Source organism: Chroicocephalus ridibundus, chromosome 14, assembly GCF_963924245.1.
Source record: "Chroicocephalus ridibundus chromosome 14, bChrRid1.1, whole genome shotgun sequence".
Lineage (NCBI taxonomy): Eukaryota > Metazoa > Chordata > Aves > Charadriiformes > Laridae > Chroicocephalus > Chroicocephalus ridibundus.
The window spans coordinates 418,410-443,463 of NC_086297.1; the positions used below are offsets into that span (position 1 = coordinate 418,410).

Here is a 25,054-nt window from a genome sequence, read left to right on the forward strand (position 1 = left end):
CATCTTCCCAGCAGTTTCTCTTTGATCTCTGCATTTCTGAGTTTAATCATTAAGTTTACATCACAAGTTTTTCAGTTGCCGTATCTTTCACAGTTTCCGGCACTCAATTAAGAGAACACAATTCCTGAAAGTTCACTTAGAACTATTTTTTGATAGTTTTGCAGTAAGTACTACACATGCTGTATCTCTGAAATTATAATATGAACAAGCATGATTCCTATTCCATTTCCATGTATTAAGCATTTAATCGTTGAGATTTAGCATGGCTTTTTTCTGTGTATTTTGTTTGGAATCATACATTAAACATATTGTAGTGTGGACGGGCATTTTTATTTATCATATAGATTTTCTGTAAAATCAGATTTTCTGTAAAAAAGGCAAACAACTCTGAATTAAAATATTAAAAGCATACCCTATTCTTTTCTGAAGCTCAAGTTTAAGAATGGGGCTCATGAAAAAGATCGACAGCTTCTCTGAGGACAAAAGGGACAAGAACTTTTATACAGCTCACCTCAAGCACTTTCAATTTTTCAAACAATTACAAATTTGATGAAGACATTAAAAATGAAGGGCACAGACCAACGAGTAAGCCAGATAAGGTCTGTTCTGAGTGCTGTGTAAGCTCAACTGAGCAACGACAGTACTTCTGCACAGAGACTCCACAAGTCCTTTTCTTACCTATGGAGGCTTCAGCGATACATGGAATTTATTCAGTTTTTAACAAAGGTGAGTAACACTAAGTTGTTTTTTTTCAGCAGGCACTTTCTTTTGATTTTGATCCAATCTTACATGAATAAAGATCTTGGTCTTTAAAACTAAGTGGATGTTATCCTGAACTTACTGGTTTTACATTATACATTATTTTTCTTTATTTCATTGTATGAGATGTAATTTTCTGTAATGAATGCTTTTACTGTTAGTACATTTCTGGGCTTACAATTAAATCATCTTAAGAGATCTCCTACCTTTCTAGAGCAAATTAATATATTGGGCCTAGGCTTTTCATAATGCCTTTGAAACAATTATGGTATTTTTAGTCCACTATCTAAATACTAGAGACAAACACTATTGCTAAAAAGCCACCAAGCAAAAATAAATCATTAACTGAAAATCAGGAAATAAATTTCACTGTAGGAGAGTCATGAAAAATATATTAAAACATCCAAGAGTCTAAGAAACAACTCCTGAGCGCACACTTCTACTAAGCAGTAATGACTAATAATTATCACTTTTTGTTCACCATGTGAATGCAGAAGATAGGTGCAAAACATACTGTGCATTCACTTTTCACTCTTTACAATAACTCAAGACATGTAAGCAACTTGCTTGCTGAAAGCTGTGCATTATGGGTGCATTAAGATTCCCTGAGGGCCAAGTTCCTTGAGTACTGTGCTCCTGGAATACATTTGAACAGCTCTGTACAAAAGCAGTCCCCGGCCAAACACATGAATGAGAATCGCAAGTGGCTGCTCTGTCAATCTTCCACACATACTGCATTCATAGCTATAGATCAGAATACTTGGATTGCTACGTCAGATCTTAGCTCTTCCCTTTGCCGTGCTTCAGTACAGTTGTTCCCTTACAGTAAATTTTATTTTCTCTTTTCTTAGTTCCCTGGTTATAAAAACAGGGCAGCGCTAGACATTAACATGCAGAAAAGCAAACAGAAACCGAGAGCTACCACCCCAACGGCAATATGATCCTGCCATCCTAAATATACCATGTACTCCGCCTACCCGCTCTCATGCTGTTATCCAGAAAGCTGTAGCTACTCCCTTTCTCCAGTTGCAATATTATGTAGCCTCTGTTTACAAGAGAATGGGAAAACAAAAAGTGGGAGTTGACTTTTGCTTTCCAAGTAGGTAGGGAAGAATAGCTTATCTAATCATTTCCATTGCCTGTTACTGCTGATCAACAGTGAATCAGAATGAAAATAAAAAATATGAACTGAAAGATCAATTAATAACTATTGCAGATAAAATTAACTCATCATCTGGTGAAGTTTATTCATGTAAGTGAAAAAGGGATGCCACTGAAATGGATCTGTATTTGGAGTACAGTGATACAGCTGTGGGACCCGTACCTTCCCATCTCTGTATGAAGTATTTTTGTTTGTCTCGGTCCTGCAGCATTTGTGCATTCTCACTTCTCTCATGGAAAACCTGGGTTTGGTGGGCTGGCCAGAGTGGGAAGGAGAACCTGGAAGCATGAAAAGAGAAAGAAGTTTGGATGTAACCACAGAAGTGGAGTGTATAAGGTCTCTTCCATGCTGGATGCCCTTGAATCCCACTGAATGTGCTCATTAGCTCGAGGCCAAAATAAAGACATGCAGAACATTCGCTGTGGATTTGTTATTCTCAGCAACACCCTGAAAAGCAAACTTCAGTTCCTTTCCAATGTGATATAATAGCATTCCGTAATAAATACTGACACCGGGTTTCATGATGGCCTGAATCTGTAAGCAAGTTTTAAAAAAGATTGACCAAAAGTTTATATTCAGCTATTAAGCACTGCTCTTTTGTTCCAAAGTTATATTTAAAATTAAGTTCTCAGAAGATAAGCTAAATCTGTAGCATTAGTCAGTTACTAACAATCTATGCAGACAGGCCCACATTTAAAGATGTGAGGAAAACAGTATAATTATACCGACAGAACTTTCATTTAGACTGAGCCCCAAGTATACAGGTATTTATTTCTCCTTAAAAAAAGGATTTACTTTGTCAACATTCCCATGCTGAGATACAGTAATTTGGAGGACTGGAAGCTGGAAAGTTAAGTAGGTGGCCATAGGAGTACTACAGGCAACCAAGAAAAGCATGTAACTATGAAACAAAGAAAAAATTCATAAAGCAGTATAATATATGCATGCACGTTTTCATACATATCTGAAGAGGTAAAAATCGCTGCAGTTTAGCCTTTCAAGATGACAGAAATTCTGGGTACGCACAGGCTGCAAAAAACCTTAGGAAAAAGAGATTTAGAAGTAGCAGATGCTTTCAACCTGCAAGAAACAAATCTGATCTTTGGATATCAAATGCAAATCCCACTTTGATATCCACTTTGGATATCAAATGCAAATCAAACAGTACGTGAAAACAAGAATGGACGGGCCATCTCAAGACATAAAATCTAACATATCATAGAAGCACACCTGCCAACTACTTCTGCTTTCACTATCAGACATTTGTTCCAACAGCAACCCTGGTTCACAAATGATTGTTTCTTCCATCTATCATATTAAACCTATTAAACCACCCTCTTTGGCATTATGTTAGGATATTTTCTGTATTTATAGCAAAAAAAATACACTACCTGTCATCATCTTTTACTTTTTTAAATTTTATGAGTTCATAACAATTTCAGTAAGGTACACTATATTTCACTACCTGTCTTTTTTAGGCTATTTTATTAGAAAATACATTTCCACTGGCTTTGGAGATACCCTGTCATTTGCTAAATATGGCCAACTTCTTTCTGTTACCTGGTGTATATAAATGATTTAATTATTTCTTTATTTTATTTTTTTAATTTTCTATTTCTTATTTATTTAAACGCATCTGTAAAATCTAGAGGGGTCTATATTACCAGGCGAGTCAAGGACACAACAGTCTCATGACACAGGTCATTTCTTCTGAAGAAACCATAATGATTTCCATCTTTCTAAAAAGGAATATTTATTTTCATGCTTCTAACTGTGCTAAGTAAATAAAAGTTACTTGCTATGTCATGCCCTGCACTTTCTCTAGCTATCCATACTATGAAGCCAGAAATATGACATTTCAGAGTTGTTGAGGTTGTGTCAGTTGAACGTATCTCAACAGTACTCTAAGCTCTTCAAGTACATATGAACAGCCCAGGGCAGCAGATCTTAATAACATAAAAAATGAAGAGGAAAATAGGGTCAAGCTATCGAAGCTCTACTATTTGGTAGTCAGTCCTATGCTCCCAGAGGGCTCATATGCACATATTTTGTGTTAGGCTGTCCTGTCCCACTCAAGGCTAGGGTCTCAGCTCCTCTGTTCACAAGCAGATCCGACTCCAATGTCAGAGAATAATTGCCTAATTATCTTTCTTACTCCGGCTTGGAAAGTTGCCCTCTGGCTCCTCCTCCTGGTTTTGAGATTTAGAAGGATGAGCCACCAGAAGCAGCAGAGGCTTGTAAACAGTTGGGAGGAAATGTGAATAGATTTTAGGTAATAAACAACTTCCAAGAACAAAACTGCAGCTACACAACATTTAGGAACCCTTCTCACACATACTGCACTAATTGTTACCTTTTGTCACTTAGCACATGGTATCGCTGACCTCAAGATCAATCTCTGATCACCTAAAGATGCTCTTCATTTGGTGTACTGTTGCTATCTTAGTCTCTGACCTCAGAAGAGGGGCAAATACCCAATGCATCGGAAGGCTCATCTCACCAGGAAGCCCCTGGTATTAAGAGAGAAGTAGCTACATGTGAGGTCCTCAAGCATGATGTAAGGTCCTCAGGCATGATGTAAGGTCATCAAACATTGCTGCTGCCAGTAAGTAATTAAAGATATATTCAGCAACAACAAATAAGTGGCTGTAGAGAAACTGAGTAGGAAATAGAAGATCAAGAAACTGGAATACTAAGCAAAGACAATTATGATAAGTAGGATAAAATGTGCAAGAGAGTATTTTAGAAATATCACTTTTTGTTTGAAGGGAAGAAGAATAGAAAATGGTGACAAAGACAAATTTCTAAAAATGTATAAAAATTAAGGTTGAAACAAATTACAGAAAAAACTGCATGGAAAACATCAATGTCTGATAAAAATGGAAGGAAGGAAGGAAAGAAGAGTAATTAAAAAAGCATCAGGGAAGAAAAGATTAAAAGATAAAAGGTAAATGGTGCAGCAGAAAAGAGGAGAGGTAATTGAAAAATAAAATGAACATTTCAGATATTAAATAACTATTAAGGAACTGTGGAAAAAGACAAAACCAAAATCAAACAGTGAGGAGGGAACAGTAGCCAATAAAGACGTATTTATCCAAACGTGTGTAGGGTGTACATACACACATTTTCTTAAAACATAGTAAGATTAATAACAGACAATTAAGACATCACATTAGAATCCCCCTGTTGATTGATAATGTAAGGCACATTTACAGCACAGATGAGTTTCATATAAGGTTTTCCTCTTAATGTTTATCATTAATTTCCATAACACTAGGAATTAGAAGATAAACCGAGACAGTATAGTGCCAGCATCACAGATGTATCTGGTATCAAAATTCAAGGCTGTATTTCACACATAGACCATTTTTACCCTACCTTGTACAATTACTCTTGAAAAGTTTCGCTAAAGAAAGCAAATAGAATGGGGTGGCTGTCATAGCCTTTTATGTATTGTGCTTGCCGCACCGCTGATAAGGGCTTGATTAAATAAAGCCAGTGCAGAATTTTCCCACTGCACAGCTGGACTGCATTGCGCTGCACCACATGCGTGAGGCGGGCAGGGAGCTTGCCCCGAAGGCCGGATCCTGACCGTGTGCCGGGCCGTACGCGGCCCATCAGCACGCTGGAGGCAGCCACAGTGGCACTTTTATTTCCCCCAGGACTCCGTGGGTCCTCATTAAGCAAAGAAAGGCAGGAATAAAACCAGAGCGCAACGTTTTACCTCACACCTCAAGTCTCCCTGCACCTATGGGTGATTTCTGGTGCCATCCGCTGAGGAAACCTCATGGTTAATTAAGATTAAAGCTATGTGATACCAGCAGGATCTCGTGTCCGACCCAGCATAACCATTTTTATCACAAAAATGGTACCGATTTATACCCAAGATTCTACTTCGACTCATCTGGCTTTTTAAACGATCGAGCCCCAGCTCCTGCGGGCAGCGGAGCGGCCCCTCAGCGGCCGTGTTCCCTCAGGCGAGAGAGGGGCACCAGCTCCCTCTGTGCGGCCGCGGAGGCAGCGGAACTTGCCGCCGGGAAGGGGCCGGGAAATCCCGGGGCTCCGGGCCCGGCGGCGGGGGGAGGCCGGGGCCGGGGAGCGGCGGGCGGAGGCGGCGCGCTGTCCCGGCATGCCCCGCGCTGGAGAGCGAGCGGCCCTTTCCCGCGAATTCAGTTCAAAGGCGGGGGAGGGGAGAAGCGCCAAGCGGCGGAGCGCACCGACCAACCAAACTCTTCCAGAACCATCCGTGCGTCACGCGGGGGCGGGTCCCACCCCGTCCAATGCGACGCCGCGGCGCCATCTTTGGAGCCAATGGGCGAGCGGAGGAGGCGGGCGCGTCGTGGTCGTCGGGTTCGGCTGGTCCTAGCGCTGAGGAGAGCGGAGCGGAGGAGACTTAGAGGAGTTGGAGCTCGGCGCTTCCCCTCCCCCGCCTCACCCCACCCGCCCCGGCCGCCCCCTCCCTCTCCGCTCGGTCTCCGTCCTGCCGGGGCCCTCTCGGGGGCCAGGCCCATGGCTCCTCAGAAGCACGGTGGAGGTGCGGGGCCCAGCTCGGGCTCCGCTGGCGGCGCCGCCGGAGGAGGAGGTGGCGGAGGCGGCGGCGGCGGCGGGGGGTTCGGGGGCTCCGCCGCGGCGGCGGCGGCGGCTCCTGGTGGCAAATCCGGTGGTGCCGCGGGCGGTGGCGGCGGCGGCGGCGGAGGAAGCGGTTACTCGGGCGGTTCCTCGGCCTCCTCGGCGGCGGCGGCAGCGGCGGCGGCGCTGCCCCCCGTGAAGAAGCCGAAGATGGAGCAGATCCAGGCCGACCACGAGCTCTTTCTTCAGGCCTTCGAGAGTGAGTACCGGGCCGGGGGAGGAAGTGGGGGCCCGAGCCGGCGGGACCGGCCGGGGCCGCCGCAGAAAGGGCGGGAGGAGGAGGAGGGGAGGGCTGTGGAGAGTAGGGGCTTCCGGGGGTAAACACGGTCGGGGGAGGGAGGGAGCTGGGACCGGAGAGGGGGGAGAAGGGGCGCGGGGCTGGGGGAGGCGGGGGCCCGGCGGGGCTGGGGCGGAAGCGCGGGGCTGGGGGCCGGTGTGCGGGCAGGGTGGCGAGCGCCAGCCGGTGCCCGTGGGCGTGTGTCTGCGCCCGGCCGGCGAACTTGGTTCCTCGGTAACAGCGCCCGTCAGGCTTTCGGGGCGGCCGGTTCCCTGCCTTCCTCCAGCAGCCCTCAGAGACATCGGGGAGTTAGGGACGGGCCGGCTTTTCCTCTCCGGCGGCTGCCTTCCGAGCCCCTTTCAGGGGCGGGATGTGATCAAGACTTCACTGTACTTGGTTTTTCTTTGTCTGGCAATAATTGTCCCTTAGTTCAGATTTCGTATTGGAAACTGACCTCTGCGACCCACACATCACCCTGTGGCAGTTCCAGGCAGGAGAAGAATCCCCTTGGATGCCCTAGAAAGTAGTTTATGGAATTCTGATTCAAAAGCACGGGGCAGCAGTAAACTTAGGTTCTACAAAAAAGATTTCTGTGCAGTTGCTAGGATTTGAAGGGTATTTTTAATGCCCTACTACATACATGATCTGATTCTGGGATTGGTGCTGTCACTGCACGCACTCGCTATGGATGGTGACAGTGTTTGAGAAAGCATTGGACTTTTGGGTGATGTCTAAAATCCTTAATAACGCGGGGTCCTTTGAGCCTTAGCCCTGTTCATAAAGCTATGTGTTCAATACATGCTGTACAGCAAATAGGTCAAGTGGCAAACCAGTTTTAAAAGGTTTGCTCAGTGTCAGTGTTCAGCCCAAGATGGGGGAAGAAAATTCTCTTGCCCATGCCTCAGTCTGTCAGACAAGGGGAGCGTTAGAGCTGTGCAGGTAGTGATCAGGAGTAAGTTACCGTATAAATGTATCATAAACTCTGTAGTGTGAATATTATGGGAAAAGTGCAATAAGTAAATATTGGATTGAAAAAGTCCTATCACACGTAGTGTTGAATCACATTCTTCCTGAATGTTTTTGTCCCTTTTCAAGGTCATATGCTAGAAAAAGATAAAAAAATATTTTAAGCTTTTGCTGAGTAACACGGACTTGTGAAATGTATGTCTGTCTGCAGGTTGAAAAGTGTGTTTCAGAATTTTTCTACTTGGGGAAAACTAAAGTTGAAGCAGCAGTGCACTGTCTTTAAATTAAATTACAACCTTGGGAAGGATTTTAACGTTTTCATACCTTTCTAAATTATGTCACTTTTTTTGGAGATTAAAAAACACGGTCTGTTTCTTTAAAAGTTGTGACTACTCTGTATTTTCACTTTCTAGCAAAGTGCACGTTTCTTAATTTCTTTTTCTGTCTTTTATCTTGATTTGAAAAATACGGGTTTTATTATGATAATTTGCATTAAGCAGAATTTTACTGTTTTTCATCAGTCTTCTAAAAGGAAATATTAGGATCACTTTAATGTTTCCTTCTCTGGTAACAATACGTCTCACTAGTAGTAGGCTCTTTGAGGTCTTACATTCTTAAGTGTAGAAATAAGGCTGAATCATATCTTTAAAAAAAGGATAAAGGATATAAAATGCTGCCCTCTTTCACATCTAATCACAGAATTCCTTAAATTACGATAAGGTTTCCAGCTATTTGTAATAAACGTTTTGCAGTCATATGAAAACAAAGTTTTATGTTTCTTAAAAGGTAATAGTTGTCTGTTTTCTTTATGTGCGAAATGGAGGCAGTGTTAGCAGCCTTAGCATGGGCATCAGGGCATTCTCCACTCTCTGTCTTTTTTTTTTTTCCACTTTATGTATGTTATCAAGTCATTTCCAAGTTTCTTGATGACATTACCTACAGAAGCTGGCTTTTATTTCAGTTTTAAAAGGGTGTATTTCAGTTTATATTGGAATTCTTGTTTGATATAACCCGATCTATACAAAACCCTTTTTTGTCCTCATTTATCTGAATTAGTTAAAACTACACTAAAGGTCCTCTTTTCTGTAGGCAAGTCTTGATCTTTGGAACTGGGTTAGTATAACTGTTTCAAGTGATGCTACCCTCTCATGTCAGTATTGCACACGGCTGTATTGTCCTCCCTCCGTTTGCACTTTGAAACAGTAGTTGCTTTACCAGAATAAACGTTTTTCTGATCCTTTGAATGTAAAAGGTTTAGGAAATGAATTTTCAAGTTTAGAATGATGCCTGATGCGTCAGAGTCAACTGACAGGCCCTCTTCTTGTTTTGGTACCTTGTGCAAGTGACCTTGGTACTTTCCAGAAGGGAAAATCAGCTATCAAACTGTCTGACTATGTAAATTTAGTATACTATTTTTGGTATCATATCAGATATGATCATTAACTTAATGAAGAAAAATTACCTATTTGATAATAGGTTGTAGTATGTTGAGATATTTTTTTTCTATCCTTTTATGATAAAAAGCCTGTAAGAAACGTAGTTAGTGGAAAGCAGAGCAGTCATAGTTGAATTGTGACTGCTGATTTATGGTAGCTTAAACAAGAAGTTGCTTTGTGTTATACAGTGGTTGGAGTAACCTTTGACTTGTTGATTTGAAATTATCTGGACATTGTGATGTTTCACTTAAACGATGACTTCTGTGATAATTGTCTAAAAAAAACCCCCAACATCCTAAATTAGATACTCTTTTATCATTATAAGGCTGTCTGTCTGGAGCTATAAGGTATGTTGGATAACACGTGTTTCTTTTTCTTAGAACCAACACAGATATACAGATTTCTACGTACCCGGAATCTAATAGCAGTGAGTAACTGGTCTTTATCACTGTTTTACTTTGGATTTGTAGGAAATTTTAATTAAAGCATAACCTTGTTGTTTGTTGTTTTTTTTTTTTCCTGCAGCCAATATTTTTGCACAGAACTCTCACTTACATGTCCCACAGAAACTCCCGAACAAATATGAAAAGGTAAAATTGTTTTTTGAAAAGTAATCCTAAAATGTTAACCAAGTAGCAGAAGTCCAAAAAAATAGTGGAGGATGACCTTCTTTTTTCGTGTGATGTGTAAAACATCACCTTTTCTTCTTGAAGAACTTAAAAAAAGCATACATCACTTTGTGGTTGATTTCTGAGACCTAAGAACTCTGCAGCGTTGTGTGTGTGTGACTTTATGCTTGTGACTTCTGTTGATACTGGGAGTACTCAAATGTGGATAACTATCTGCAGAATCCTAACTAATTCTCTGATGTTTGTTTTCTGTTTTGGGGGAGAACTTCTTAAAATACGAAGAAAACTGTAAGATATGAGCTCTTGTAATCAATGGTGCTTGTTCATAATCATATGAAACATTTTAGTTAAACTGTAACCTAACTGCTTATTTTAAGAAACAAACAAACACAAAAACATGTGTTTTGTTAATTATTCTTAGAAGGATCTAGTAATTATTTCTGTAATTAATCAAAAAGCTGAAAAATTAAGGAGGTCAGTTTATAGCATTTTGCAAAAAGTCCAGGAGACACTTTAAAAAGGTTCCTTTGAACTGGCTACATCTGAGAAATGGGCTTCAGTTTTGACTTTGCGAAATAGTCATTCCCATCATGTGAGCTGCTACAGCTGCATGTCAGTAGACTTCAACGTACATAAATGCTGCAGAGTGAAAAGTGCAGTGTACATTATTTAGCAGCAGAATTGCAGAGTCCTTTCAGTGAGGGGGAAGTAGTTGAAAGTCATTTGTTACACTTTGGATTTTTGTGTAGCCTGGACACTTATTTTAAAATATTTTAACACTAAAGTTCTTACTGCTTTGAAACAGTTGCTGTGGGACTGAAATACTTAATCATGACTGCTTAAGGAATAGCAATAAAATCTGATTATGCAGACAGTTCTAATTTAAGCTATATTTGTATCTAAGGAAGGTAATATTTGAATGATCTGTTGAGCAATAAAATTTGCACGTTTTTATTTAAAGAAGAAGCTATATTTGGCATTCTCAGATCTCTTGGATATTCTTTAATGTTCTTGCCATTAGCTTTAATGCTGCAATATAACTTTTTCTTAAAACTGAATCCATAACCTACAACTTCAGGTATTTAAGACAGGTAATGATCAGATTCTTTTTTTTTTAAACTTCAAGTTGCTGCTTACTTTTTCTTAGAAAAGTTACAGAAGTGAATTGTTTGCTATTTTAAAATAGGGTAGAGGCAAATATTAAGAAATAATGGTCAGAGTGCTTTGTGGGTTTTTTGGTTTGTTTGTTTGGGGTTTTTTTAACTAGAATTGTGCAACATGCAAGTTCTTGCTTATAACTTATATTAACTTATAGTTGATTGAAATGTGTATCTTCTTTTACCTGAATGTGTTTCTTTGCATGTCTGCTGTAGTTGCTCGGAAATGAGAAATGGTACTTTGCACTTACATTGTGTTGACCGCTGTGATCAATCTAAGTGATGCTTAGATTCTCTTTGAAACATACTGATACTTACGAGCTCCACTTTGTTTTAGAACTCTGATTTTTAGGTAGGTAGTGTTCTAGTAACAGATTAATAGCCTTTTCACTCACTAGTTTTCTGACAATACTGACTTACTGAAGTCATTCTGGTTATTAGTTCTAGGAAGATAAAGCGAAACAAACAATTTGTTTTCTTTATAAAAAAGACAATAATGCAACAGAAGTGACCTAGCATAATCGAGGGGGGGGAAAAACCAAAATAATTGCGAAGTGGTGCGTTATTCTCCCCTGAGTCCCCCTCTCCCACTTTTCCATGTTCTGTCAGTACCATGGTTCTTCTCTTTCAGCCTAGTTAAACCTACAAAAGGTGTAGTTTTAAGGGTAGTTGTTTGCTGATCTGTGCTGGTAAACACTTTGAAATGTGCACAAGACCTTAATTGCTGTTCTTCATTCAATATAAATAGTTAAGGTATATGATCTTGTTATTCTGGTGGAAAGGGGGCTTTAGAAGAGGAAAAATATTTAAACTAGAGTAGAAGATCTTCCTGAGCCTTATGTTAGGAAAACTGTACGTACCTAGCTTCAGTATAGTAAAAATGTTAGTAGAGTTCCCTTTGCAAAGAAGTGTCTTTTGGAACAGCATCGTTGTTAGCCTGCTTATGTGGACCATGACTGTACATGTATATTTATTTATTTATTCCCATAGGACTTCTTAATTCTGCCTTTTTTAAATTGCTTATCATTGTTTTGATTGCCATTTCAGTTAACAGTGTCATATGTAAAATATAAAGAAGATATCTCCAAACTATATAGAACTTACTTATCACAATAATAATTATGGCTCCACATCTTTTATCTCTAGCTCTACGATAGTCTGAGAAAAATGCCAGACAAATTTATCACTTGGAGGTAGGGAAGTAAAACTGTATTTTTACCAAGGAATTATCAATTGATGTTGGTCTGTATGTTTAATACTGAGAAAGTGTTTATAAAGACCAGAATGCTTAGAGTACAGAGAAACGTTGATAGGGAATATGTTAATGGGCGTTTGTCAACTTGGGCTAAAAAAAGTGTTGAAAGTTGCTGCTTCTCATTGGAGAGATAATATGCTTGGGTCAGGTGTTACTTGGTGGAGAACTGAAATGAGCTTTCTGCCTGTCGGTCTGTCTTCAGGTGTCGCTATGTTATTAGACAAAACTATGGTGTTGCAAAAAAGTTACTGACTTAGTAGAAGTTGCTTCCTGTATAGTATTTGGATAAAAGAATTTTTTTATTTATTGGCAAAGTAATGACATGCTATGATGTGACTTTTAGTACTTTGTTAATTATGAGTGTGCTTGACTGGAGTAAGAGTGGGTGGAGAAAGGAATGCGCAAGATGCGCATACTTGTAGCACAAGTAAATGCTGTCTTAAATCCAGGGTGTTAGGGATGGTTATTGCAGAAACTTAATTTTGTCTGTTATGTATGGGAACATGGTAACATAAGATAGTAATTCAGTTTGAAGGAATTTCTGAATTTTTAAAACGTTCTTATAAGTTAATGTCAAAGGCAACAATTTTGATTTAATAGATTTTTTGAACAATTTTTAGGAGGACTTTTTTCTTGTTTTAACTAACCTGTGTTTGAGATTAGGAAAGATTGTGTCACTTATCTTTCTGGATCAGTAACGCTCACAAATGTTAAATGCAAGCTGTGTCAGATAATAGTATATTTTATGAAAGATAGTTAAATGTTCTCCCATTCATGAAACACGTTTGTCTCTTAGGTGGTTTCTGGCTCGTATTCCAATCATGACATAGCTTTGCTCTAGAGCTGTTCTAAGCAATTCTTTAGCCTGAAGAAAACCCTTTAAAGAGAAGTGTACGGCTTGCTGTCCTTCAGAGCAGTGCCTGATTTTCATGAGCTTGGGCAAAGTGCACACAGAGACTTTTTTACCTAAGAATCTGAAACTTTCAACAAATTTCTCTGTTTTCAACATCTCTTGCTTTAAAGCTGAGCATTGCAATGTTCATTTTAATAATCCCACATTTTAGTGTAGGTGAGTCAGTTCTTGAATCTGTCATCTGTGTGAACCTTAGGCTGAGTAGAGCTTTGAATCAGTGGTTGTTTATTACACAAACCATAATTATTTTTGTCCTTGTTATCTGACGGCAGCCCTGTACTTGTGTAGTGTTTCTTGCCCAGTGTTGCTATTTAGCCACCATGTGGTTTGTAACTAAATCGTTGGGATGCATTATATGCTGAAAGTAGACAACGTGTGACATCAGTGTTTCTTCAGTCAGGATATTTCTGTAGATGATGCTTCCCACTTCCCCAGAGCATGTTGTCATTGTTTCCGCAAGAAATCCAGTATTTGGCAACAGCTTGTGTTGTTCTTCATTTTTCTAAGGTATAAATGTAAAGGAAGGGTGTCCTCACAGCTCTTGCATTGTCACCCTAGTCTAGTGCAATTTTATTGGCATCTAGGTCCAAGCATTAATTTTCCTTTAAAGAAAAACTGAAAAACTATTCTGGAAAGTACTGAACAACGTCAGTTCATGAGTGAACTTTATTTAGCAATGAACGTTAAATTGTATGTATGGTAGAACAGGCTGAACATATGAGCATGAACAGGCTGATGTCAGAATTACGGAGAGAAATGATTTGAAGTGGTTATTCTCCATGACATTGTTGTCATTGGTTGTCATCGTCCTCCTCATTTCCTGTGAGTGTGCTCTAGAAGCAGGGGCAGAATTCATTGTTCTTTGTATGTGTCCGCTCAATGTAACTTTGCGGAGAAAGAAAGGGGGTTTTATAATTAGGTTTTTAACTGTTTGTCAGATAAGGTTTTAAGTGTTTTTCATTATTATGACCAAGATTAAAATAGTAATGGCTGCAGAGCTGACGCAGAAGTTCCTAGTAGGTATATGTGTCATTAAAGTGCGCAGATTTTCTTTGACCAGAGCTGAAATGTGGTTAGATATGTTCATTGCAACATTTGAATATGGTGCCGTTAAATGGCACTTATGAGGACCAGTAGGATTACTTCTGAAAGGGCTGGTTTTAATGCTTTGTATAATTTTGATACTGCTTGAGAAGCTGTATTGTGCTTTTGTCCCTACAACTCAGGTGTGCTACTAGGCCTAAAAAGGTATCGGAAGGGTGCTTCCTGAATAGAAGGCAAAAACTGTATATAGACAGTTTTAGCTTTAAAAACAAGTTAAAGTTTAGACTGAATAAATTTTCTTGTTATGTACTATGGGAATAGTGTCTATGTGAAACTGTTCTTTCTGCTTTTTCTTCACAGGAAAACATTCAAAGTAGATGACATGTTATCAAAAGTAGAGAAAATGAAGGGAGAACAAGAATCTCACAGGTACTGTCCTACGATATATTTGTCTACAAATAAGCACATGCATGTGCTAAATCCAAAGTCTTTTTGATTGATAAAATGGAAGTGATAACGAGTAATTGTTAGAAACAAGGTACTTACCGTTTGAAACGTTGCTTCCAAAATTTTGAAGTGTGTGTATATGTGCTGGTCACTTAAAAACTTGGAGAAGAGCAGTGTCAGAATAAACTTTCAATATTTGTCGTGCTGTTTCTTGAACTGTGTATAGAAGCCTCAACTAGGTATTTGCCTTAACTTTTTAACTGTCACTTGTGTCAGTAACTAATCTGTGTGTACTGGAATAAAAAAAAAAAGACAGATTTGGGAAAATACCATGAGGTTAGACTGTTTGGGGTTTTTATGGTTGAATACTTGCTGTTCTTAGTCTTATGTTCATAGTTATGCAAAAAAAAAAACAACAAAAAAACAAAAACAAACAACAAAAAAAAAACCAAAACCAAAAAAACCCCAAACTCAAACCACCAAAACAAAAGACCCTGAAACTTTCAAGAGTATTTAAAGGACCTTACTGATCTCAAGCTGTAATTGAGTAACTAGTTATAAAAAGTTTTCATTACAGGCTGCAAAACTTAGATTTCCACTTGTAATTTTTTCGTGAGAAATATTGCTTAGTTGGAGATTTTTCTTGTGGTTCATGTTGAACCTTTGTATAGTTCTGTCTGAATAACAGCGCTCCCTCTTTAACAAATAGATAATTTCAAGCCTTAGTTCCATATGAACTTGTCACTTGGAGGGGGCGGGGACTTACTCTGTGAATTCTAATGGTGAAATAGTAATTATCTTTATACTGCTGGACCTGTTGGTTTCGACATGTTAATTTTGTTTCTGCAAGAGTTTACTTTAAATTATTTAGCACACTTGAATGTTGGCTAAAACTCCTATTTTATCAGGTCTTACTGTGCTTCAGAGAAGAATACTGAATGCTTGCTGAATTTGCCATATTGTATTTGTCAAAAGTCAGAGTTCAGCAGAAATGTGAAACTTGGAACTGGTGCGTTTCAGTTCATTTTCATCCTAGCCTGTCTGCAATCATGGCAGAAAGAAGGCAAAGCAAATAAGCCTGGTCTGTTGTTTCTTGACAAGTTTCCTAGTGCTGGAATAAAATGGTATAAAAAAAAACTATTCACTGAGAACTGATAGAGCATACAATGTGTTTGTGATATTTGAGTGTGATAGATGATGACCGTAACTTTAAGTTATATTCTTTATGTATGAATTACACACCTAAGCTTTTTGTGAAAGTATACATGATGGAAATCAGAGAATCATAGAATGTGTTGGGTTGGAAGGGACCTTTAAAGGTCATCTAGTCCACCCTACTGCAGTAATTAACCAATCTCTTGTAAGACTTCCAGAATAATTTTGTTTTAATTTATACGATTCAGTCAGGGATCTGTTTTAGTCCTGCAGGTTGGTTTTGTGATCTTTTTTTGGTAGAAAGGCTGTAGGTAATTTGGCAAAACTTTTCTATTTACTGTGCTGATTGATCATGAAATGCAAAGCATTCTGGAAATTTTAAAACAAAACCAGATATTTTAAAGACTAACCTAAATTGCTGGAATGTGCGAAGACCTGTTGAGATGACTTTTTTGTGGTGTTAGTTTGCTTGGTTTTTAACCAGCAGTTCTTTTTCCATAGTATTTACAAATAACTAGCCTGCTTCAGAGGCAACCGTGCTAGATAGAATTTAGTCTGAAACAAATTTATAAATTTTGTTTTCTAAGAGGTTTTATAGAGTTATGGTCTATTTTTCTTAATTATCTTTTGCTCCATATATTGTGGATACTTGCTAGGTAAATATTCTCTTTTTAAGGATAAGGATCATGTTGAAACAAAATAGTCAAAATACTGATTTGTGTGCATTTTTTGTGCTTTCAAAGCTATTGAAAAATGTACTGTAGTCTAGAATTGGTCTGTAAAAGTAACATGGATGCATGATTCAACTTGGTATAGATCAGTCTTTTGAAAGCTCAGGCTCTCAGGAACATTTGTGTTTAAAAATAGGTGTTAAATGTCAGGTTGTACCTTCCTGAGAAGTCAGTGAAGGTGCTCAAAACTGGATGTGGTGTTCTAGTGTAATAGATGATGTTTTGCTCAATACTGTGGACTTCAGAAATACTAAATGGTTTTGAGAGCCATTTTAATGTAGGCTTATGAATACTTGCTTTAAGCTGAGATGTATTCTGAATATAACAATTGGAAGTAACATGGTTCTACAGTCAGCAGAATAGTCTCTGAGCTGCAGTGCTGTGAAACAAAATAGATGCAATTGTTACTTGGATTGCATATGTTATGGATGGTATGGACTTGATGTGACTGATAATCTTGATTTCTAAGGCTGTAGCTTCCCCATTGTAAATTGACTCAACATCCCTGCAGGCATTTAAAAGACGGGTAGACTTGGTGCTCAGGGATATGGTTTAGTGGTGGACTAAGTGCATGGTTCAAGGTTCTAGTTGTTCTAGTTCTAGTCTGGTCTAGAAGTTCTAGAAAACTTCCACCAAAACTCATCTCTGTTGCTGATAAATGTCTAGGAAACGTGTTGCTTGCTTGTGAAGGACAGATCTCACGTCTTCAGATAACGCCCCTCTCCCGCAGTGTTTAAAGCTCTACTTAAAGTCATAGAATACATAGAGAGAATCAGTATGTGAAGACTGGTGCACAACTTTGCATCAATTGCAACTGCTGTACCCAGGTGGTTTGCAGGTTAGAAAGATGGACCTGTTCATTGTAGTTCTGCCTCTTGTGTTGGCCTGTCCTGAACATCGGGGAATGGAGGGGAGCGGCCGCTGGGAGGAGAAAATACTTACTTGTTGTAACATCTCCTTTCTTTTCTTCTGTTTAGCTTGTCTGCTCATTTGCAACTTACGTTTACTGGGTTCTTCCATAAAAATGGTATGTTTGCTAATTTATTCATTACATTGTTAATTTGTATAGCACTTTTTAAATTAGTATAGATCTGAGGAGAATATTTGAATATTTTTAATTTCTGATGGGTTCTTCCATAAAATGTTATGTTTGCTAATTTATTAATTGTACTGTTAATTTGTATATAACCTTTGAAATTAGTATAGATCTGTGAGAATATTTTGGATCTCTTGCTGTTTGGAGGCAAATTTTAACTTATTTAGTCCCATTAGTTACAGTACTTTCAATAGCACTTAAAATATGTTGTAGCGTAATTGTAATGTTAAGCAAATAAGCCTTCCTGGGCTTTAGTCAAAACAGTGATATTGAGAAATACTTCAAGTCGTCATCCACTCAAATTGAAATAGACCTTGAGGAGTCCTGAAGAAACTGATTTTATGGAAATGTATCTTTGGGATATTTGAAGTAGCTTTACAAAAAGCCTCAGCCTTCAAATAGTTAGAAGATTCAGTGTTTTTTAATTTAAAATAGAAGTGTGAGAATAAATTTTATCAAGTAGAATCCAAAAATGAGGCAAAGGCCATGTCAGCGATTACAAGAGCAATGGAAATCATGTTTTAGTGACTTGCAGTCATTCTATGGTATCTTTTATGCACACAAGGCTTTACTTCTCAAAATTGGAATATTGGACTTCCCAAACCAGAATGAAGGGTTCTATTCCTTTAAAGAAAGCAGAAGTGACATGCTTTGTGCCATATAGGCATGGGTAAATTCACTGTCTTTTTACTTCCCTAAAAAAACCCTAGCTGTTTATCTACTAAAATAAAGTGGTGTTTCTAATTTTTCAGTTAAAAATATTCTGAATGGCATCTTAGTCTTTGGATGTAAAAGGTAATGCAGTTCATGTAAGAGGTTTTGTACTTTTTTCTGGAAGTTGTTATGTTCCCTCAAAGTATCTTGTGCTTAACCAGATCTATTTGGTAAGGTGTTTGAAAGTTAAAGTTGCAAATGTCTAGATTTCAGAAGCACTTCTTTATTAAACTGTAATATTACTCTGAGAAAGTTCTTAAAATCTGTAGATTAGGAACATTCTGCTTCTGGAACTTCAAAACAGTGCTGGTCTCAATGGGTAGTATTCATCTTGTTTCTCCTCTCGGTAACTTCATGTTATATGTTGCGTTCAGTATTAAAGCTGGGAAACCGCAAGAGCGAAGGCCTTTTGGGGCAGCCAGTGATAAGAATAGAGAAGTATAGAATGAAAGTGGAGGAAAGGGTATACTGATGTGTCTTAAATTCAAATATGGAATTTAAAATGCCTAGTGGATAGGATAGTTGTTCCATAGATTTTGCTGACAGACCTTCCTTTTCTTACTGCTTTTCTATTACAGTGTGGTCTTATGCAGACAAGTAGATTTTTCAAGATGTTAATATATTTGATTACTTTCTGTGTGTTTTTGAACGTTTGGGTTATGCAGCTCTACTGTTAACTATAAAAACCTTTCACTTCAAGAGGGAACTACAATAGTGAGAGACTGGCGGTCATTTGTACCATGGAAAAGGATATCACTAACATAAGTAATGTATCCTGTAGAAAATATTTAAGTTAATGACACTGGCACAATTAATATGGTTATTTGTCTGGATAGAAATTGTGTTAGAAACTCTTGAAACTGAGTGTGGTGGAGTTTTGGTTGGGTTCCCCCCTGCCCCAAGTTTCTGTATTTGCTAAGCAGATTTCTATTATGTCCCGTGTTTAAAATTTTAAAAAAAACCCATATTTGTTTACTAAAACTGCGAGTGTCTCTAGATGAGTGTCCAGCACTCCCTGTCATCTGAAACGTGTTAAGCTTATCAAATGTGGATATAGTGTCAGGAGGAAAGCAAGTGAAGAGACATGGGTTATGTCATCTTTACTATGCTAAAGTTTGCTTTTTATATCTGATGGGCATAACAAAGTATTTCATTGAATGTCAGATTCTTTGTGACATTGGACCAATGTGAAGCCGTTGTCCTTTTCTAACTTAAGCCCATAATGATATTTGTAAAATTTTTAAAAGAGCATAAATAAGTTCATTCAGTTTTTGCTGATAATTGTTTTTCAGAATTTCTTCCGTGAACTGTTTTTTAACTAGATATATAATCAAAATTATCTCGCTATTCTTTTTCTATATGAGGGCATGTTTCTAGATTTAATATAAATTCAAATGATTAAAGGTTCTCCTACCATATGGTGAAATTTATTTTGTAAGGCAGTTTTTGATTGGCGTTGCTGATCATACTGCTGGTAGTAGTAGCCGTCTTGAAGATTCCAGGCTCTAGAAGACTGATCGTGCAGAGGCTGTCAAGCCAGGTCCTCTTTTCTAAAGGCGACTTTTTTCACGTTCTTTAAAGAGTCCTTTAACAGCTATTCTGCATGTACGTAACCTTGCATAATCTTTAAGGTTTCTTTGTTTTCTTTTGTTTTCCTATCTGGATCTGCATCTGGATCTTAAGTTTCAGTGCAAACCAAATTCTACGTTTGCAAGCTGTAAAGAAAAAAAATTATAGGAAATAATTGGACTCGTCTGTAATTAGGGTATTCTGATGTTCCTTAGGTCTATCTATATCCTTTTTCTCTGCTATAAAGAGGTTTTGGCAATGCCAAAGGTAGCAAGCTTACTCTTTGAAACATTGGAGATTGACTACGCTTTTTAATCTGCTAATATTAGAATAGTTAGGTAGTATATGTGCTCAAGTGGGAATTTGCTGTAAGTTTGGGGAGAATTGAAACTTACAATTTGACTAGAGGTCTTTGTGCCTGGAGGTACCTATGTTTAAAAAGTAATTACGGGTGGATTTACACTGTTGAATAGATCTTCATTTTTTCAGAACTTCGAATATTTTTCTGTTTAGATAAGCCATCACAAAACTCAGAGAATGAACAAAATTCTGTAACCCTGGAAGTACTGCTTGTGAAAGTTTGCCACAAGAAACGAAAGGTAAAAATGATTTGACAAAGTATTAATATATAGTAAAGCAAAATGTCTACCTGATTGTGGAACATCTGTTTATCATTGCCGTGCAACAGGGTAATGTTGAAATGATGAAATGATGCTTCTTTTGAGATTAATTTAGTCTTTAAATTTAAGAACTAATCTGTTCAAGCTGTTTTCTGTTAACTGGGTAAGGGATTATTCAGAAGCAAGTATGTATAGATATATGGATTTCGCTTTGCTTTGCGAGAAATAACTGGAAGTTTTAAAAAAACATTCTGCTTTGTTCATTGAATTTAGCTTGCTTGTAAGTTATTGTGAAATTCACTCATTGTGAATTTTGGCCACCTCTGTTTTTACTTCAATTTTTTTGTATCGCATCATTAAACTGTTAATTCTGTTGTGATGTTCAGAGGCTTAAGTAAATCAGGCGATCACAAAGTCATAAAATAGTCTCTGCCTTTTAGAGTTTAGAAATAAAAAGGAACAAGTTGTAATTGTTTTGAATTCTCCAGTCATCTGCCAAGTCTTGTCTCTTTCCTTGCTTTTTCTGTGTCTGTGTTTTTTACATTGATCATCTCTATTATTGCAGATTTTGGCTACTATGAATCATAAACAATTACAATTTTCATCTTTTTTTTTTTTCCCCAAAGTGTCTTTGAATTTGCTTGCTGGTTTAGCTATGTTTGTTTCACAGCAGTTAGCAAATTATTTTCACAGCTCTGGGAATATGGGAAGCTTAGTAATACATGCAGTAATTTTTAACCAAAAAGGGAAAGATTTGCAGTCAGAACTTTGTATATATTCCCTAAGAATGTTAAGCTATTTTGACATGTTCGTAAGAGTTAATATTGTTTCTAGTCAATTTTTTACTTGCTGTAGCATGGATAAATATGGTAAAAGCAGGAGGTGCTGATGGTTATTGGAAATGTTTTGCTGCAAGTTTCATGCTTAGGCCGTCTTGCCTTGTTTTTCCACTACTACACAGTGCTCAGTGATCTGTTTGAGAGATAATGAATGTAATTAATCCTAGGTAAGTGGTTCTTTATCTCCCAGATAGCACAAAGTGCACCTTGTAATATTGGAGTCACAGAATCACAGAATGGTAGGGGTTGGAAGGGACCTCTGGAGATCATCAAGTCCAACCCCCTGCCAGAGCAGGTTCACTTAGAGCAGGTTGCGCAGGAATGCGTCCAGGCGGGTTTTGAATGTCTCCAGAGACTCCACGACCTCTCTGGGCAGCCTGTGCCAGGGCTCTGCCACCCTCAAAGTAAAGTTGTTCTTCCTCATGTTTAGATGGAACTTCCTATGTTCAAGTTTGTGCCCGTTACCTCTTGTCCTGTCACTGGGCACCACTGAAAAAAGACTGGCCCCATCCTCCTGACACCCACCCTTTCAGTATTTATAAGCATTGATAAGATCCCCGCTCAGTCGTCTTTTTTTCCAGATTGAAGAGACCAAAGTCCCTCAGCCTTCCTTTATAACAGAGATGTTCTAGTCCCCTGATCATCTTTGCAGCCCTTTGCTGCACCCTCTCCAGCAGTTCCCTGTCCTTCTGGAACCAGGGAGCCCAGAGCTGGACACAGTACTCCAGATGCGGCCTCATCAATGCAGAGTAGAGGGGGAGGATGACCTCCCTCGACCTGCTGGCCACCCTCTTCTTGATGCACCCCAGGATGCCACTGGCCTTCTGGGCCACAAGGGCACATTGCTGACTCATGGTCATCCTGTTGTCCACCAGGACTCCCAGGTCTCTTTCTGCTCTCCAGTAGGTCAGCTCCCAACCTGTACCAGTGCATGGGGTTATTCCTCCCCAGGTGCAGCACCCTACACTTGCCCTTGTTGAATTTCTCTCTGCCCAGCTCTCCAGCCTGTCCCGGTCTTCCTGTATGGTGACACAGCCTTCTGCTGTGTCAGCCACCCCCCCGCAGCTTTGTGTCATCAGCAAACTTGCTGAGGGTACACTCTCAGGAGAAGGTAGGAAGCCCTTCAAATATATATGTAACCAAACCATGTAATTCCTTTAGGTAAACAGAATTAAATTAGTATTAATGACTGTTCTACAGTTTTCTGGATGCTTCATGTTAGTGTTAATTTAATCACTTGGAGAAAGATGGATGCTGCCAGGAATGGTTATAAAATGCCAGTTTTATTTACAGTTTCAAATATCTGTTTTACATTTAAAACCTGGGATCGTTATTCCAGATTGTTTTTATTTATGTCTATTAGAAGGCTTATTTTCAAAAAGATGGCAGGACAAGTACAATTCATAAATGATACAAGTTTTAACACTTAATGTCTTTAGTTTGTTTTCTAAAAACCTAAACCTAGGCTTTCTTGTTTTCCTGCAGGATGTCAGTTGTCCGATAAGACAGGTTCCTACAGGTAAAAAGCAGGTGCCTTTAAACCCAGACCTCAGCCAAATAAAACCGGGCAACTTCCCATCGCTTGCAGTTTCCAGCAATGAGTTTGAACCAAGCAACAGCCATATGGTGAAGTCTTACTCATTGTTATTCAGAGTAACTCGCCCGGGAAGAAGAGAGTTTAATGGACTGATCAATGGCGAAACCAATGAAAACATTGGTAACTTCAGTCTTTAAATATGCTTTTACAAAATTTATCTTGTAGGCACGTATACAGTTGTCTTGATCTGCAGCGTAGGTCGTACTCTGAGAAGGGCCAGTAATAGATGAGTGACTGAACTGGCTTTCATTTGTTTTCAGCCTTTTTCGAGATAGGGCTAAAATACAGTTGGTAGCTAGAAACTGTACTTCTATTTCTGTGTAAGTTTAACATCATTTTTTACTAATGTGTGATGGTAAAGGTGAGGCAACACTGTTGGGGGGTGAATAATGTAGGAGAGCCCTGTGGTCGCTGTGACTATCATTAAACCTCCTGCAACACTGGTCACTGCTGACTCAGCTGTAGGTGCTATCACCGTCTCTCACCAAAACTAAGTGACTAGCCAATAAAGAAAATACCTTAATAACAGAATTTTAAAAGCTATTTTCTTAATCTTATCAAGACGTGTTGTGTTACATCACAGATGTTGCAGCTTTGAAGAGTGCATGTAGAGTGAAAAACTTTTTCTCACTATTTTATAGCTACGAGAGGAGGAAGCTCAAATCCCAAATTCTTTATGCTGACAGAGTAATACGACTAAACTATAAATATATGTGAACATATCTAAAGTATGATTACTGTTAAGCAAAGTACTCTTTCCGTTGCCATCAAGCTGTTCATTAAATACTGTGTTCTTTTCTATTGTATGACACATCTGACATAATCAACAGCCAGTTGTATTTTACAATTACACAAAGCCATTTGGTCTTTTCAGTTTGTGCTTCTATAATAACTGAATGCTGTATTTCTTACGTACAGATGTCAATGAGGAACTTCCAGCTAGAAGAAAAAGAAACTCTTCAAATCGTGAAGATGGGGAAAAGACATTTGTAGCACAAATGACTGTATTTGATAAAAACAGGTAATACTGTCCAAAATAAATATTATTTCTGTTAATTGTTAGGAATTTGTTTAAGCTTAAGTATATTCTTTATTTTCAGTGTTGGCTGTCTTTGGCTACATTTTTAGTTGGTAGTTCAATAAGAGCTTAGGCTGCTTGTCTTTTTTTTTTTTTTTTTTAAAAAATCTACAGGTTTCATAATGCACATCTTATACTGAGTCCTGTTCTGTGACAATTGTAAATTATTCCCTTTATGAACTTGGGTATTGTCCTGTTAATATGCATCAGTTTCTGTTCCTTGTCAGTTTTCTGACAGATGTAATTTCTGTGGTTCTGTTAAAGATCACTGACAGCGTAATTGAAAAGTAAATTAAACAAACAAAAAGTCTCTGAAATATGCTTACTGCATACATTCTATTTGGTGGCATAATTTTCTCCATGCCCAGACTCTTGCTGATGCAGTCACAGATCCTATTCTGCTGCTGCCTGAAGACGACAGTAGTTCTCCATTACTACAGTGAAATCAAACAAGTAGTTAAAATTGTAATAGGCTTACTCTGTCATGTAGTTTAAGTGTGGTGAAATATTTTAACATTTGTTATCTTGACACTACTTAATGCATTTTAAAGAAGGTGGAGTGGGGTGAACTTACATGTAGCTATAGCTTTGAGCAATCCAGATAGTTCAGAAGATAAGTAGCATTCCAGTTACTGGTAAGTGGACATTGCAGTTGTTTATCCTGCAGATGATGTCCTGCAGATATTGTCCTTGCAGTGTTGCAAGTTTAAAGGGCGGGGAACATGGCCAGTCTGGATGAATAAGGAACTTCTGATGTGACTTAGGAATAAAAGGAGGGTTTACCACCTTTGGAAGAAGGGACAGGCAACTCAGGAGGAGTACACAGATCTCGTTTATACAGAGAGAAAATTAGGAAGGCAAAAGCCCATCTGGAGCTCAACTTGGCCACTAACGTAAAGGACAACAAAAAAGTTTTTATAAATACATCAACAAAGAGAAAGCCAAGGAGAATCTCCATGCCTTACTGGACGTGGGGGGGAA

The 25,054-nt window shown here is 38.6% G+C and overlaps 1 protein-coding gene across 1 annotated transcript in view; it reads left to right on the forward strand.

Annotated features, from left to right (window-relative positions):
• Nucleotides 1–6,136: 6,136 nt before the first annotated feature.
• SUZ12 (SUZ12 polycomb repressive complex 2 subunit) overlaps nucleotides 6,137–25,054 on the forward strand; it is a 35,610-nt gene continuing 16,692 nt past the window's right edge. The window contains exons 1-8 of the mRNA XM_063352559.1: nucleotides 6,137–6,749; nucleotides 9,610–9,656; nucleotides 9,755–9,819; nucleotides 14,588–14,656; nucleotides 17,538–17,587; nucleotides 20,453–20,538; nucleotides 22,884–23,115; nucleotides 23,914–24,016. Coding sequence (XP_063208629.1) covers nucleotides 6,233–6,749; nucleotides 9,610–9,656; nucleotides 9,755–9,819; nucleotides 14,588–14,656; nucleotides 17,538–17,587; nucleotides 20,453–20,538; nucleotides 22,884–23,115; nucleotides 23,914–24,016 — 1,169 coding nt within the window. The 5' untranslated portion in view covers nucleotides 6,137–6,232. The remainder of the gene's footprint in view (nucleotides 6,750–9,609; nucleotides 9,657–9,754; nucleotides 9,820–14,587; nucleotides 14,657–17,537; nucleotides 17,588–20,452; nucleotides 20,539–22,883; nucleotides 23,116–23,913; nucleotides 24,017–25,054) is intronic.